Here is a 15,172-nt window from a genome sequence, read left to right as displayed (position 1 = left end):
AATGTACGACAAATGTGGGGAAAAAAAATCGTTAAGGGGAAAAGTATTTACAATATAATACAGTAAAGTCTCGTTATATCGATGTTGTCGGGAGTCGGAAAAAATATCAATATAACCGGACTGTCGATATATCCGATCCTGCACCGAACTGCATTAAAAGTGGGCAATAATGCAATCGACATTGTTCTATAGTATAGAACAGGGGTGGGCAAACTATGGCCCCGGGGCCACATCTGGCCCGTCAAGTGTTTGAATACGGCCCGCCCAATCTTTCCAAAGTATTTCATTTAAACTCAACATACAACCTGGCATCATGGCCTGAGCCAACCTTTTGATGGTTTTATCAATTTCGTTTTTTGACATGGTCTGTTGTTTACAAAGTGCTCCTGAAAAAAGGGACACAAGCACATAATAATAATAATAATTGTTATTATTATTATTATTAGATTATTATAATTATTATTAGAACTATTATGATTATTATAATTATTATATTAATGCTAATTATTATATTAATTATATATAATATTATTGTTATATTTGCATATTTTACACAATAATAATATAATAATTATTATTTTAATTTTATTGTAATTATTATAATATTTTATTATTTTAAAAATATGTAAATATAAATCTAAAATAATAAATAATAATAGCAGATTGCATGACAATTTTACAGATACAATAATACCAGGTGGACTGTTACGTGTAAAATATATAGTCTGCCCCCCCCTGTAAATTTTGTCATATCAATGCGGCCCGCGAGTCAAAAAGTTTGCCCACCCCTGGTGAATGAGTTAATCTGGAATGAGTTTTGAGGCTTCTTTCTTAATCATTCATCACTTTCTCTTCTAGCATGTTAACCCCCCCCCCACCCCAGTCCCACCCCCCTCCTCAACCCACACCACCTACTTCCTGTTCATTCAAAATGCATAAATGTGTGATGTAATAACACGCAACGATGAACTGTCGAGACATTTGCATGTGTTAAAGAATAAATGAGCGCTCATGTTTGATGGATGGCAAGGGCATGGGGCTTCCGAGTGGAGGCTTCTTTGTTTTTCTGTGGAGGCTCAACTCCAGACATTCAATTAGATGCATAGTCATGTGGAATGATAATGCTATTAATTAATATAATCATAAAAAATCATTTTTAACACTACTAGAATACTCCAGATTTGATTCTCCGCTTGGGCATCTCTGTGTGGAGTTTGCATGTTCTCCCCGTGCATGCGTGGGTTTTCTCCGGGTACTCCGGTTTCCTCCCACATTCCAAAAACATGCTAGGTTAATTGGCGACTCCAAATTGTCCATAGTTATTAATGTGAGTGTGAATGGTTGTTTGTCTAGAAGTTGTTTGTCTACAGTTAGTCCAGAACTCTGCGGCACGGCTTTTAACAGGAACCAAAAAGGGGGGGCACATCACCCCAATTCTGGCCTCCCTACATTGGTTGCCTGTTTGTTTTAGGATTGATTTTAAGATTTTATTGTTTGTTTTTAAGGCGTTGAATGGGCTTGGCCCCCAAATACATCTCGGACCTCATCCAAGTTTACGGAGGTCCGAGGGCCAGCTCCAACTTGTGGTGCCTAAGACGAGACTTAAGACCAGGGGGGACCGAGCCTTTTCTGTGGTCGGCCCCAAACTATGGAACTCTCTGCCCTCCCAAGTAAAAAAGGCCCCCAATATCGAAAGCTTTAAGTCTCGTCTTAACTCGGAGTGAGTCGTATGGTCCTGTGTCTTTTAGTTCTTCATTTTTATTGTAACTGGTTCATTTTTTATACTTTTATTGCTTTGTTTCTTGTTTTTAATATTTTAATATCTATTTTATTATTTTATTTCTTAAATGCTCTTTTAGTTTTGGATTATTACTTTTTATTTTTACTAGTCTGTGCAGCACTTTGGAAACTCTGTTTATAAAATGTGCTATATAAATAAAGTGGATTGTCTATATATGTCCTGTGATTGGCTGGCAACCAGTCCAGGGTGTACCCCGCCTCTCGCCCGAAGATAGCTGTTATAGGCTCCAGCACACCCGTGACCCTAGTGAGGATAAGCCGTTTCGAAAATGGATCTGTTCATCTATTCATATGTGTACTCAGCGTAGGCGGGGCATAAACTGGAAGTGGACGTGGCAATTAGATAAAGGTGAAAAACACTTGAATTTGAGCCTAGACGTGTCCGCATCAACAAAAGTTTCATCTATTTGTCATTTGTAATTATTTTTTCATAGTTTTCAACATGTTAAACTGTTAAACTTACCTGATGATGCAGAGAACTGCGTGGTTCAAACTGGGAAACACAATACAGGGGAGACGATGCACTGGCGTTTGCACTCCTCATTACTGTCTTATGTATAGGGCTTATGATTGCCCCGCCCCCCTGTCACCACAGCAACCAGACTGGCCACATCCTCACTAATGCTTTTGTCTGGCCAGTTATTGACTGTGTATGTTTGTATGTGTGTGTGTGTGTGTGTGTGTGTGTGAGTGGTTGGTGGATGCTTGTTGATGTGAGCGTACGCCGCAGTGTCAATCTCATGTCAATAAGAATCCAGTGTGGCCTTTAAGTGAATGAATAAGCCCAAAAATTCATTACCCTACATCCCATCAGACAATCAACTTTATTAACACATGCTTCCTCTTCCTTTGCTCCCACTAAGCCTCCCTGTGCTCCCCAAGCCGCCGCCACCGCCTACACTGACTGAAGGTTTAATAATACTAAAAGGTTGTCTGCCCACCCACTCCTCATGCTCTCATTTCCCCACTAACCTTGCTCATTCCTCAAATGATCAGGTTGGCGCTAATAACTTTTATGCGTGAGCCTGCGGTAACAACAAAAAGCTATTTTGACAAAGTTCTTGGATATACCGATATAACCGGACTATCCATATATCCGATCCTGCGCCGAACTGCATTAAAAGTGGGCAATAATGCACTTAAATCAATCTTTGCTTAAGGATTTCAATACCCCACATAGCTGGCCAAACACATGCCTGCAACAGAAGAACCAACGAACGCCAGCATGTACATATGAAAAACAGTGATTATTGCAAGCGATAAAAAGATATCTGAATACAACACAATTAAATACATGTATTTGTACGCTTGTGTCTTCGTTGGAATAGGTGTGTATGCTATGTCAGTTGGTTCTTCTGTTGCAGGCATGTGTTTGGCCAGCTATGTGGGCCGGGTTGAGCATGACCTGTGAACCAGGAAGTGCGGGAATCGGTGTGGGTGCTGCGCTCTGGTGGTGGAAGTGTGAAAAATAAAGTAGACTGGAAGCAGCCGTTCGCCGTGTTCTTTTTTGGTATTGAAATCCTTAAGCAAAGATTGATTTAAGCTGCTTTTGTATCGATATAAGCAGACCAAATTGGCTGGCGGGAGATGAAAAGGGCATCGTAGTAACCGGATTATTATAATAACCGGGTATCGTACTAACGGAGCTAATTATATCATAAAAGACTAGAAATTTGCCAGGAAATGAAAATAGTATCGTAATAAGCAGTAATTCGTTATAACCGATATCGATATAACCAGACTTTACTGTACAGTTTTTAGACAAAACCTACACCTCCTGTGTAAAAAAATTGATTACCCCCTAAAGCTAATACCTGGTTGGGCCACAACTGGCAACAACTGCAATCAAGCGTTTGCGGTAACTCTTACAGCGCCGTGGAAGAATTTTGGCTCACTCATCTTTGCAGAATTGTTGTCATTCACCCACATTGGAGGCTTTTCCAGCATGAAGCACCTTGTAAGGTCATAAATGATGAATTACAGGGATAAATGAACATTCAAGGTTGATTTTACCTTCTTTGATGATTGTTGCCAAAGACATGATGTGGCAACAAGATCAGCAAGGACATTGTCACCTCAAGTCGCTGCTTTTCTTTTGATTTTTCACCACATTGTGTCTTTCAATTTGAGTGACTCACATCTTCCATAAAGTTAAATGAACCTTAAATGTTCATTTATCCCTTTCACTCATCATTTGTATGTATTTGCTATTTCTTTCATGCGTGTTAAAATGTGTTAACATTTTTTTAGGTTTGTGGAGTAACTGTGTTAATTAGCAAAGAACTACAATCAGATGTAGTGCGTAGCTGATGTCACGTTCTTGTTTCCATGTACAGTAAAGTCTCGTTATATCGATATTCTCGGGAGTCGGAAAAAATACCGATATAACCGGACTATCCATATATCCGATCCTGCGCTGAACTGCATTAAAAGTGGGCGGATCTTTGATATGGCATGTAATTTTCTCCTTGAGTTCATGGATTGCGTATGTAGCATGCTTTTGTACTACATTAAATTTTGCACTACAGTAAGTAAAAATAAACTTACGCTGTAGTGATTACCGGTTACCGGGACATAATTCACCCCGGAACTATCGATAGGGAAGGTGTTGCCACCCGGAGGGGTAGGCGCGAGGGACGGGTGTTTTCCGCTGTGTGTGCTGCACTCTGGTGGTGGAAGTGTGAAAAATAAAGTTGACTGGAAGCAGCCGTTCGCCGTGTTCTTTTTTGGTATTGAAATCCTTAAGCAAAGATTGACTTAAGCTGCTTTTGTATCGATATAAGCAGACCAAATTGGCTGGCGGGAGATGAAAAGGGCATCGTAGTAACCGGATTATCATAATAACCGTGTATCGTACTAACGGAGCTAATTATATCATAAAAGACTAGAAATTTGCCGGGAAATGAAAATAGTATCGTAATAAGTAGTAATTCATTTTAACCGATATCGATATAACCAGACTTTACTGTATTAGCAAGCTAATGGTCTGCTAGCAAGGACAATTTGTGATAGAAAATACGTTAAGAAGACTGTCAGAACCCTGTTTACTTACCCCTGGTGAGGTTAATGATGGATGGTGAGATGGGGCTTGCTGCAGTGATGCCAAGATTCCATCGGTCGGTCGTGGTGAAGAGGTCATGAGTTTTGGGTATTGACCGAAAGGCGGGTACTAGCGGTCGAAAATAGTTTCCTCCGGAAGATGGATGGACGGATTGCAGACCAATTTCCAAACATGTAAACAGAATAATACTATTAAAAAAAGGCTATCTAGGATTACTGTTGACAAAGTGATACTGACATCCAGATGTTGGCTCATTCTTACGTCTTGAGGATTGGCCCGACTGTCTTATCTATCTTCTATTTTGCATTTTATATATTTATTTGAGCACTAGCTCCATTCGACCCTGCATAGGAAAAGCCTTAAGAATGATGGATGGCTGGACAAAGAGGCCAAAAACAGTTTGCATAATCATTTATTCATTAATTTCTTTTCACATATTATATATTAATATTATTGCTGCAGTTTGGGAGCCTTTCAAATATTCACTTTCAATATTCCCCCTCAACGGGAGGCTACGTATCTCGTAATAGTTTTCATCGTAATGCATGCTGAGTACAATTCACAGGAGCAGGATGCAAATAAATAAAACTCTTCATAAGTTATATGTCTTAATCTATCCATTCTAGTTATGCTTCTTTAACATGCCTTTTTCAGTCCATAGGGCGGGAGACACTTTTCAGAACATATAGTTTCTATTAGAAGGGTGAAGGCTTAACAAAGAGCACATTGATAATATACATTATTAAAGCTGCTCATCTAGGATTCTTCTTCATGACCAGCTTCATTCTCAAGTGAAAGCCATCAAAGGTCATTCCTATACGTCTTATATGTACAGTACCTTTGAAATATGGCACCAAATCTGCTTGTGAAAAAGCTTAAAACGTGTCACAACGATATATATACTTTTTTTTTCCCGTTGGATTGAAAATCTGTGCGTGTTGTGCCCACGGATGGTGATCGGACGCACAAAGTGGACACACCGGCCACGCGTTTCTTTCGGTTTTTTTTCTTGCTTGTGAGAGTAAACGTCCAACCTTGCAGGCATCATGAGCACTGAGGTGTGTAACACAGTGTCGGGAGGTAAAAATGTGACTCATCTTCAGTGCGTGAGTGTGTTTCACTGACTTTGTTACGGTAGCGCAGCAGCAAATGTTGCCAAATCGGTGGCAAAAGCAGCAAGGGCCGTTTGGAGTAGATGGTGAACACGTTTTACTGTAGTGCCGCTATATTTAGTGTGGAATTTTATTATTGAATAAAAATGAGATGTACGAGTCTTTCCTTCAGCATCTCAGATTATCGTTTCAATTTTCCGACTCATGTCAGAGATTGGCTTTTGTTCCCCTACACTCATGCGTACTCATGCACACGCGTGTTTTTTGCATATGTGCATATTCATAAGCTACAACAAAGGCAAATAATAAGGGGCATTGCTTTATGCAATTGAATCAACCTTTACAGTATTTTAGTATTATTAAATTGCTCATTTATGTCTGTTGGGTTCTTAAAGGCACCTAGTGTCACCTAGGCAGAGTAGAACTCTCCATTTTTACCAAGGAGCTTGAGCAGCACCGAGGTCAGTGTCTTTACTTCAAGCACATAGTCCATCTGTGCTCCTTCATAGTAATAATGCAGAGGTGACTTTTTGTGCCCTTATGCTCAGGGGGTCCAGGTCCATAGCTTTTGTCTAAATGTCAGACGACCTTGAGCCCCCAGGCAGAGAAGCCTCTGTCAGACGTAGGCCGACTCGCTGGACTGGGTCCTGCCCAGGTTGGGGGTCTGAGACAGGTGGGACACGTCCTTCTTGCGCACTTCGCAGATGGACTTCCTCCGTGCTTGCACACCCCGGATGGCCGTCTTTATCTTCCGCCAGCCGAGGTGGTTGAGCTCGGCCAGGTTGAGCACCACGCAAATGCCACTGACGGCAAACATGAAGACTAAAAAGACGGTCTTTTCAGTGGGACGGGACACGTAACACTCCACCTCCTTCACGCAGGGGTAACGGTCGCACTCAAACATTCCCGGTACGTTGAAGCCGTACAGGAAGTACTGGCCCGCCAGGAAGCCGATCTCCAGCGCGTTACGGAAGACCACCTGGATGACATAGAAACGGGATATTCCTTCCTGTCGTCGCACTTTGGCGCTCTTGTGCGTTTGAGGGAGCCCTCGAGGTCCGTTGGGGATCTCTTTGACTTCCAAACAGTCATGGTCCTCCTTACTGCTGTCGGGGTGTACCAGGATGCCGTTGATGTTTCGGGCGTGAAGCTTCCGTGCGTGATGGTCGTGATGACGGCCGTGGTGACCGTGACCATGGTGGTCCATGTAAGGATGCAGGAGGGAGTAGCTGCGGTCCCGGGCTTTGGCTGACTGGTGGACAGAGTAGGTGATGAAGCACAGGCTGGGCGTGCACACCAGGATGATCTGAAAGACCCAGTAGCGTATGTGCGAGATGGGGAAAGCTTTGTCATAACAAGCCTGGTTGCAGCCAGGCTGCATGGTGTTGCAGATGAACATAGTCTGCTCATCCTCGTACACCTTCTCGCCCACTATGCCCACTATCAGGATCCGGAAGATCACCACCACTGTCAGCAGGATCCTGCAGAAGGACAGAAAGAAGAAGCCAGGCATGGACATGAATGTTAACAGGTCATGGTTTTTATTTTGGTTTTCATCATTAATTTCTTCTAAAAGGTCAGACAAAAAACAAAAAGTAGGAAAAAACATGGCCAGCTTAAGAAACCAGGCCAGTTGTGAGATGTAATCCCTGCAGTGTGTCTGCCCCAGGGCTTCCTTCCGGCTGGGCATGCCCGTAACACCTCACCAGGGAGGTGTGCGGGGGGCATCCAGTATTTCAGATGCTTGTGTTTGTGTTCTCGTTCTTTTGGTCATTACCCAAACCCCAAAAAATCACAACATTCATTCATTTTCTACCGCTTTTTCCTCACGAGGGTCGCGAGGGTGCTGGAGCCTATCCCAGCTGTCTTCGGGCAAGAGGCGGGGTACACCCTGGACTGGTCGCCAGCCAATCACAGGGCACATATAGACAAACAACCATTCACACTCACATTCATACCTATGGACAATTTGGAGTCGCCAATTAACCTAGCATGTTTTTGGAATGTGGGAGGAAACCGGAGTACCCGGAGAAAACCCACGCATGCACGGGGAGAAAATCACAACATTTTAACAGCAAATTTGCAAACATTCATTTTGTTTGTTTCATAAACAACATTCCCCCTTCCACCTTGAAAACTACTAAAGACAGAGTATTTGTCACACCACTGTATGTGTGTGTATGTGCACGAGTGTGTATCCAACGTCATGCATGTGCACAAAGTCATCACTCTGCAGTTGCAACCAAAAAAAAGGAAAGATGACTGCTTCATTTATGAAAGCATGCACACACAAGCTGACTAATTATGAGATGCGAGTAGAGTGACTCACTTGAAGTTGACATCAATGTGTGTGTGACTCCATCCGAGCTTACACAGCGGATGCAGATTTTGATACACCCCTCAAACTAGATGTGTTTTGTTGTTCTTTTCTGTGTTGTTGATCCAACTCGGCCACTGCAAAGGAGGACTGGGGGGGGTTTAGGATTGCACGGTCAGCGCTTTGTGATCAGCAGCGAGCGCCTGCACGTTGTAGGGGCGGGTCGGTGCCAAAATGCAGTGGATGCGCACGCTTCCTCCGATGGAGGAGCCTATTACTTAGGACGCTTGTCTCCATGAGAGACAGAGAGGGGAGATGGATAGGATTTTTATATCATGCATGTAAATATTACACACAGAACATGAGCTCTGCATGCCCCCCCCCCCCACCATCCATGATAATGTTATACAGTAAAGTCTCGTTATATCGATATCGGTTAAAACGAATTACTACTTATTACGATACTACTTTCATTTCCCGGCAAATTTCTAGTCTTTTATGATATAATTAGCTCCGTTAGTACGATACCTGGTTATTATGATAATCCGGTTACTACGATGCCCTTTTCATCTCCCGCCAGCCAATTTGGTCTGCTTATATCGATACAAAAGCAGCTTAAATCAATCTTTGCTTAAGGATTTCAATACCAAAAAAGAACACGGCGAACGGCTGCTTCCAGTCAACTTTATTTTTCACACTTCCACCACCAGAGTGCAGCACACACAGCGGAAAACACCCGTCCCTCGCGCCTACCCCTCCGGGTGGCAACACCTTCCCTATCGATAGTTCCGGGGTGAATTATGTCCCGGTAACCGGTAATCACTACAGCGTAAGTTTATTTTTATTTACTGTAGTACAAAATGTATTGTAGTACAAAAGCATGCTAGATACGCAATCCATGAACTCAAGGAGAAAATTACATGCCATATCAAAGATCCGCCCACTTTTAATGCAGTTCGGCGCAGGTTCGGATATATGGATAGTCCGGTTATATCGGTATTTTTTCCGACTCCCGAAAATATCGATATAACGAGACTTTACTGTAATTTGATATATTTTTTTTGTGTTGGCTCCACTTCTTGGCCAAAGCCAGCTGGGGTAGGCTCCAGCACACCCCTGCGACCCTGGTGAGGATAAAGCAAAGGATGGCATAGAGTATGTCTTGACCTCATTAGGATGTGAGGGTGTACCTAATGAAATGACTCTGTTTAAGGCCTCTCACTTTTTAAGACCAGTTACCAAAGCAACGGCTGCAATGTGAGAAAGACGAGCAGGGTGAGAAAAAGATATGTATTCAATGTACAAGATTAACATGTAAATCTTGTCCAGGGAAGTCAAATCGTGTGTGAATGTGACATAGAGTTAAACTGCTAGAGGTCATGTTCAAGTTCATTTATCTCCTTGGAGTGCACGTGTCATCCATTCAGGGCATGACAGAGTCAAAGCAGCCGAAAGGAAAAGGCAGACACGTGTCGTTAGCGTGAAAAGGTCTACATCGGAGCGGTGTTTCACCTGTCGGTCGGTCTTTCCCTGTGTGTGAGACGCAGACACAGCGACAGAGACAAAGACGGAAAGTCAGCCATGTGTGTGACTTGTGCAAAATGGCAAACGTGACCGGCTGTCTGAGCTGGGAGCAGCTGCCAGTGCGTACGCTACACTGACTTTTACTCTGTTAGCGCACGGAACGCCATAAAGCTCAGCTGCACCTTTTGTCGTAGAGGCTTGAGCTTGATTCAAAAAGGGGGACATTGTTCAATACTGTGAGCAAGAATTATAGTACTGAAGGAAACTATTACTGTTTGAGTTTGATGACGTTGCGATCTGAAGGCAGTAACACCGCTCATTACGCTTTCCATACCGCTTACCCTCACTAGGGTCGCTGGTATGCTGGAGCCTATCCCAACTGACTTATTTATTTATTTGATTTGATTTATTTGCACTCTCAATATTCATTCATTCATTTTCTACCGCTTTTCCTCACAAGGGTCGTGGGGTTGCTGGAGCCTATCCCAGCCAATCACAGGGCACATATAGACAAACAACCATTCACACTCACATTCATACCTATGGACAATTTGGAGTCACCAATTAACCTAGCATGTTTTTAGAATGTGGGAGGAAACCGGAGTACCCGTAGAAAGCCCACGCATGCACGGGGAGAACATGCAAACTCCACACCGAGGGTGGCCGAGGGTGGAATCGAACCCTGGTCTCCTAGCTGTGAGGTCTGCGCGCTAACCACTCAAGCGCCGTGCTGCCCACCCTCAATATTGTTGCCATGATCTGTACTTGTTTTGGTTCCGCTGCCCCCTGTTGTCTCTTTTCTTGTCCTGCAACGGACCCCTGCCTTGCTCTCCTGGTTGCCTTCATATACCATTCCACTTCCATTGTTCCCCTGTCAGATCGTTGCCTTGTCGTGCGTCGTCCTGCCTGCACATTGCACGCTTCATTTTTGCTCCTGACCTTTTGTCTCTCTGCCCTGTAACTCGTATTTTTGCTACCAACTGTCTGTTTGGAATCCTTATTTGCTACTTTGTAATCCTTTTGTTTGTACTTGTAGCGTCCCACTGACCTTCTGTCACTGGCGTCTTTTGTTGTACTTTCTTTTTCCTCCTCTGTGAGCTCCCTTTGTTTATTATTAAATACTTTTTTTCTACATTTGCCTTGGTCTCTGCTCTGGGGTCCTCAATACCTGGCACAAGTGCCACCCAGGGTGACAACTGTAAATAAGTAGTCACCAACCTTTTTGAGCCCACAACCTCTGGTCTCAGCCGTGAACTTGCGTAAGATTTACAGATCTCGAGGACAAACACAGCTGGCCCCTGAGCCACACTTTGGCAACACCTACTTTAATAGATAATGTTGGGGCTGGGCTAGTGGCGTCGCCTCTATGAACTACAATGATGGTTGAGGGGCAGAAGGGCTGCATTACAATAGTGGTGCACATCTATGAAGTTATATTTGGGCCTTCATTTTACACATTAACAAGCAATAATTACTGTTGCGTGAGCAGGCATTAATGCGCTCTGTCACTCTCTCTCTCCTTATCGCTCAACCTGTGAACGCTGTGCGACAGTTTATGTGTGCAGTCATGGTACCTCCGGTCAGGTTTTGGGGACTGGGCTCCTGGCTGGAGCTTGCGGATTACGTTCCCGGAGACCGACAAGGCGTACGGCCGTGTTCAGTGGTCAAAATGCATGCTTGTTGGTCACTGACGTAATAATACTTTTTTGCTGATATTCTCACAATTGACTTGGCAATGTTCCAAAGTTCATGATTGACGGGTTGGTGACCCCTACTGTAAATGATGCTATAATGCTATGGGTCTCATTTAACTCCATCAATGGTTATTTTGCTACTGGATTGTACTGCTACACTGTCATTTTTATATTTTTACATTTATATTTCCATCTTCAACTTTGTAAACAATATATGTACATTTCCTGGTAATTACAGAGGGTTAGACTGCATTTTTAGAACATGTGTTATTATAACATATCAAAAGTTATGTTTAAATAACCAAAATAAGTACATTTCCTGGTAAATATAGAGGGTGAGGGCACATTTTATAACATTTTGTTAAAAAATATCAAAAGTTATGTTTACATTTCCTGGTAATTACAGAGGGTTAGACTGCATTTTTAGAACATGTGTTATTATAACATATCAAAAGTTATGTTTAAATAACCAAAATAAGTACATTTCCTGGTAAATATAGAGGGTGAGGGCACACTTTATAACATTTTGTTAAAAAATATCAAAAGTTATGTTTACATTTCCTGGTAATTACAGAGGGTTAGACTGCTTTTTAGAACATGTGTTATTATAACATATCAAAAGTTATGTTTAAATAACCAAAATAAGTACATTTCCTGGTAAATATAGAGGGTGAGGGCACATTTTATAACATTTTGTTCAAAAATATCAAAAGTTATGTTTATGTAACCAAACTATATACATTTCCTGGTAATTACAGAGGGTTAGACTGCATTTTTAGAACATATGTTATTATAACATACCAAAAGTCATGTTTAAATAACCAAAATAAGTAAATTTCCTGGTAAATATAGAGGGTGAGGGCACATTTTATAACATTTAGTTCAAAAATATCAAAAGTTATGTTTATGTAACCAAACTGTTTACATTTCCTGGTAATTACAGAGGGTCAGACTGCATTTTTAGAACATGTGTTATTATAACATATCAAAAGTTATGTTTAAATAACCAAAATAAGTACATTTCCTGGTAAATATAGAGGGTGAGGGCACATTTTATAACATTTTGTTCAAAAATATCAAAAGTTAAGTTTATGTAACCAAACTATATACATTTCCTGGTAATTACAGAGGGTTAGACTGCATTTTTAGAACATGTGTTATTATAACATATCAAAAGTTATGTTTAAATAACCAAAATAAGTACATTTCCTGGTAAATATAGAGGGTGAGGGCACATTTTATAACGTTTTGTTAAAAAATATCAAAAGTTATGTTTACATTTCCTGGTAATTAAAGAGGGTTAGACTGCATTTTTAGAACATGTGTTATTATAACATATCAAAAGTTATGTTTAAACAACCAAAATAAGTACATTTCCTGGTAAATATAGAGGGTGAGGGCACATTTTGTAACATTTTGTTAAAAAATATCAAAAGTTATGTTTACATTTCCTGGTAATTACAGAGGGTTAGACTGCATTTTTAGAACATGTGTTATTATAACATATCAAAAGTTATGTTTAAATAACCAAAATAAGTACATTTCCTGGTAAATATAGAGGGTGAGGGCACATTTTATAACATTTTGTTAAAAAATATCAAAAGTTATGTTTATGTAACCAAACTGTTTACATTTCCTGGTAATTACAGAGGGTTAGACTGCATTTTTAGAACATGTGTTATTATAACATATCAAAAGTTATGTTTAAATAACCAAAATAAGTACATTTCCTGGTAAATATAGAGGGTGAGGGCACATTTTATAACATTTTGTTAAAAAATATCAAAAGTTATGTTTACATTTCCTGGTAATTACAGAGGGTTAGACTGCATTTTTAGAACATGTGTTATTATAACATATCAAAAGTTATGTTTAAATAACCAAAATAAGTACATTTCCTGGTAAATATAGAGGGTGAGGGCACATTTTATAACATTTTGTTCAAAAATATCAAAAGTTATGTTTATGTAACCAAACTATATACATTTCCTGGTAATTACAGAGGGTTAGACTGCATTTTTAAAACATGTGTTATTATAACATATCAAAAGTTATGTTTAAACGACCAAAATAAGTACATTTCCTGGTAATTACAGAGGGTTAGACTGCATTTTTAGTACATGTGTTAATATAACTTATCAAAATTTATGTTGAAATAACCAAAATATGTTAATTTCCTGGTAAATATAAAGGTTGAGGGGACACTCTTGTTATCTCAGACAGAAGTAGAGCACATTTCTCACTGAAAATGTTTTATATGACCCAAAAAGTGTGTTTTTTTTTTAATTGCCTACTAATTACAGTATATATAAGTACAATATTTGACAATATTTACAGCATTTTGTCTTGTAACATGACACAAACAGATGAAGTTCCACAACAACTCTCCTTGCAGAGATACGGTACTTTCTAGTCGTGGTATTGCAGATATTAAGCAATCATTGCTGGGTAGATTGTATCATGATTAGGTTCTGGCGTAGTGAACGTATCGGCTGTTTTGCTGTGTTTGTTTGCCTTGTGTGCATGTGTGTGTGTGTGTACTATGTGTGTGTTTGTGTCAATACGTGCAGCGTGCTGCAGGATAACAGGATAATCAGCACATGGCAGATTGCTGCATTAGCAGAAAGCAGTGAAGGAAGGTTATCTGCAAACATCAGTGTTATGGAGCCAATATTGTACTTTGTAGCAGCTTGGGTCAGCGCCGCCTTGAGCTCTGCATCTGCACCATATTCAATACCTATGACTTCTGTGATTTTCTCAGTTTTTTTTTTTTTTTTTCATTATGTTGCAGAATAAAGATAGAAAAAAAGTACAGGTTGTGCTCTGTTACACCTTGTGGCGTGCGGCACATACGGCGAGTGCGTTTTCCCTCCATCAGTTACCGCTCATTGCCTCAGTAACAGCAGCTGCCCGCCTCCCTGAGGTTGTCCTCTCGGTTACGACTAATCATTACATTTTTGACGACGGGGTGCCACAGCTTCAATAACATTTAGAGGGGACTGCTGTTTTAATCTTCTGCAAGGATGTCGCCCGCATGTGCCCGCATTTATTTGCAGTTTTTTGTCATATCACTGTCGCCTGATAATGTCAACACCAGCATGGTGAACTTCAGACATGGAGGAAATATACAGAATCATGGATGAGTATGACAGTCCCTGCTCTGCTGCTGGTGTGTTGGCTGGATTACTGGCTTGGTCAATCCCACAGGCGATAACACACACACGCATTCATTCGTTAGGTATCTGTTGATGCCGGCCCCAAGGGGCCCAATGGCCACAAGGGACCATGGCGTGACAGCAGAATGCACATGTATTCTCTCACTACACACCATGGGCTGGAGCCTATGCCAGTTGTCATAGGACAGGAAGGTAGCTTACACTCTTGACTATAAATGACCGAAGGAATCAGGTGATGCAAAAGTCTGTAAACGAAAGCAATGAGACAGCAAAACATGGCGGAATGAGAGGCAGTAGAATAGAAATGCACCAAGATGCGGTAAGCCAGACGGATGGTAGTCGCTCTCAGTACCATAAGCCGCCTTCAGAGACGTTTTTCACAATATTGGGTTGACATGTGAGACCGACCAGGCCAACCACGTGTAAACACACGTGCACAGGATCGCTATATACGGACCACAAACCTGCGTGATCGGTTCCGAACTGCT

At 41.3% G+C, this 15,172-nt stretch overlaps 1 protein-coding gene across 2 annotated transcripts in view; it reads right to left on the bottom strand.

The window, feature by feature from the left end:
- Positions 1–5,256: 5,256 nt before the first annotated feature.
- LOC131138230 (gap junction delta-2 protein-like) overlaps positions 5,257–15,172 on the bottom strand; it is a 29,235-nt gene continuing 19,319 nt past the window's right edge. For both annotated transcript variants that reach the window (XM_058086987.2, XM_058086988.2), the window contains one exon: positions 5,257–7,454. In XM_058086987.2, the coding sequence (XP_057942970.1) occupies positions 6,590–7,454 (865 nt within the window). In that variant the 3' untranslated portion in view covers positions 5,257–6,589. The remainder of the gene's footprint in view (positions 7,455–15,172) is intronic.

Source organism: Doryrhamphus excisus, linkage group LG21, assembly GCF_037039965.1.
Source record: "Doryrhamphus excisus strain RoL-2023G ecotype Guam linkage group LG21, RoL_Dexc_Guam_v1.1, whole genome shotgun sequence".
Taxonomy (NCBI): Eukaryota; Metazoa; Chordata; class Actinopteri; order Syngnathiformes; family Syngnathidae; genus Doryrhamphus; species Doryrhamphus excisus.
This window is presented reverse-complemented; position numbering and strand designations above follow the sequence as displayed.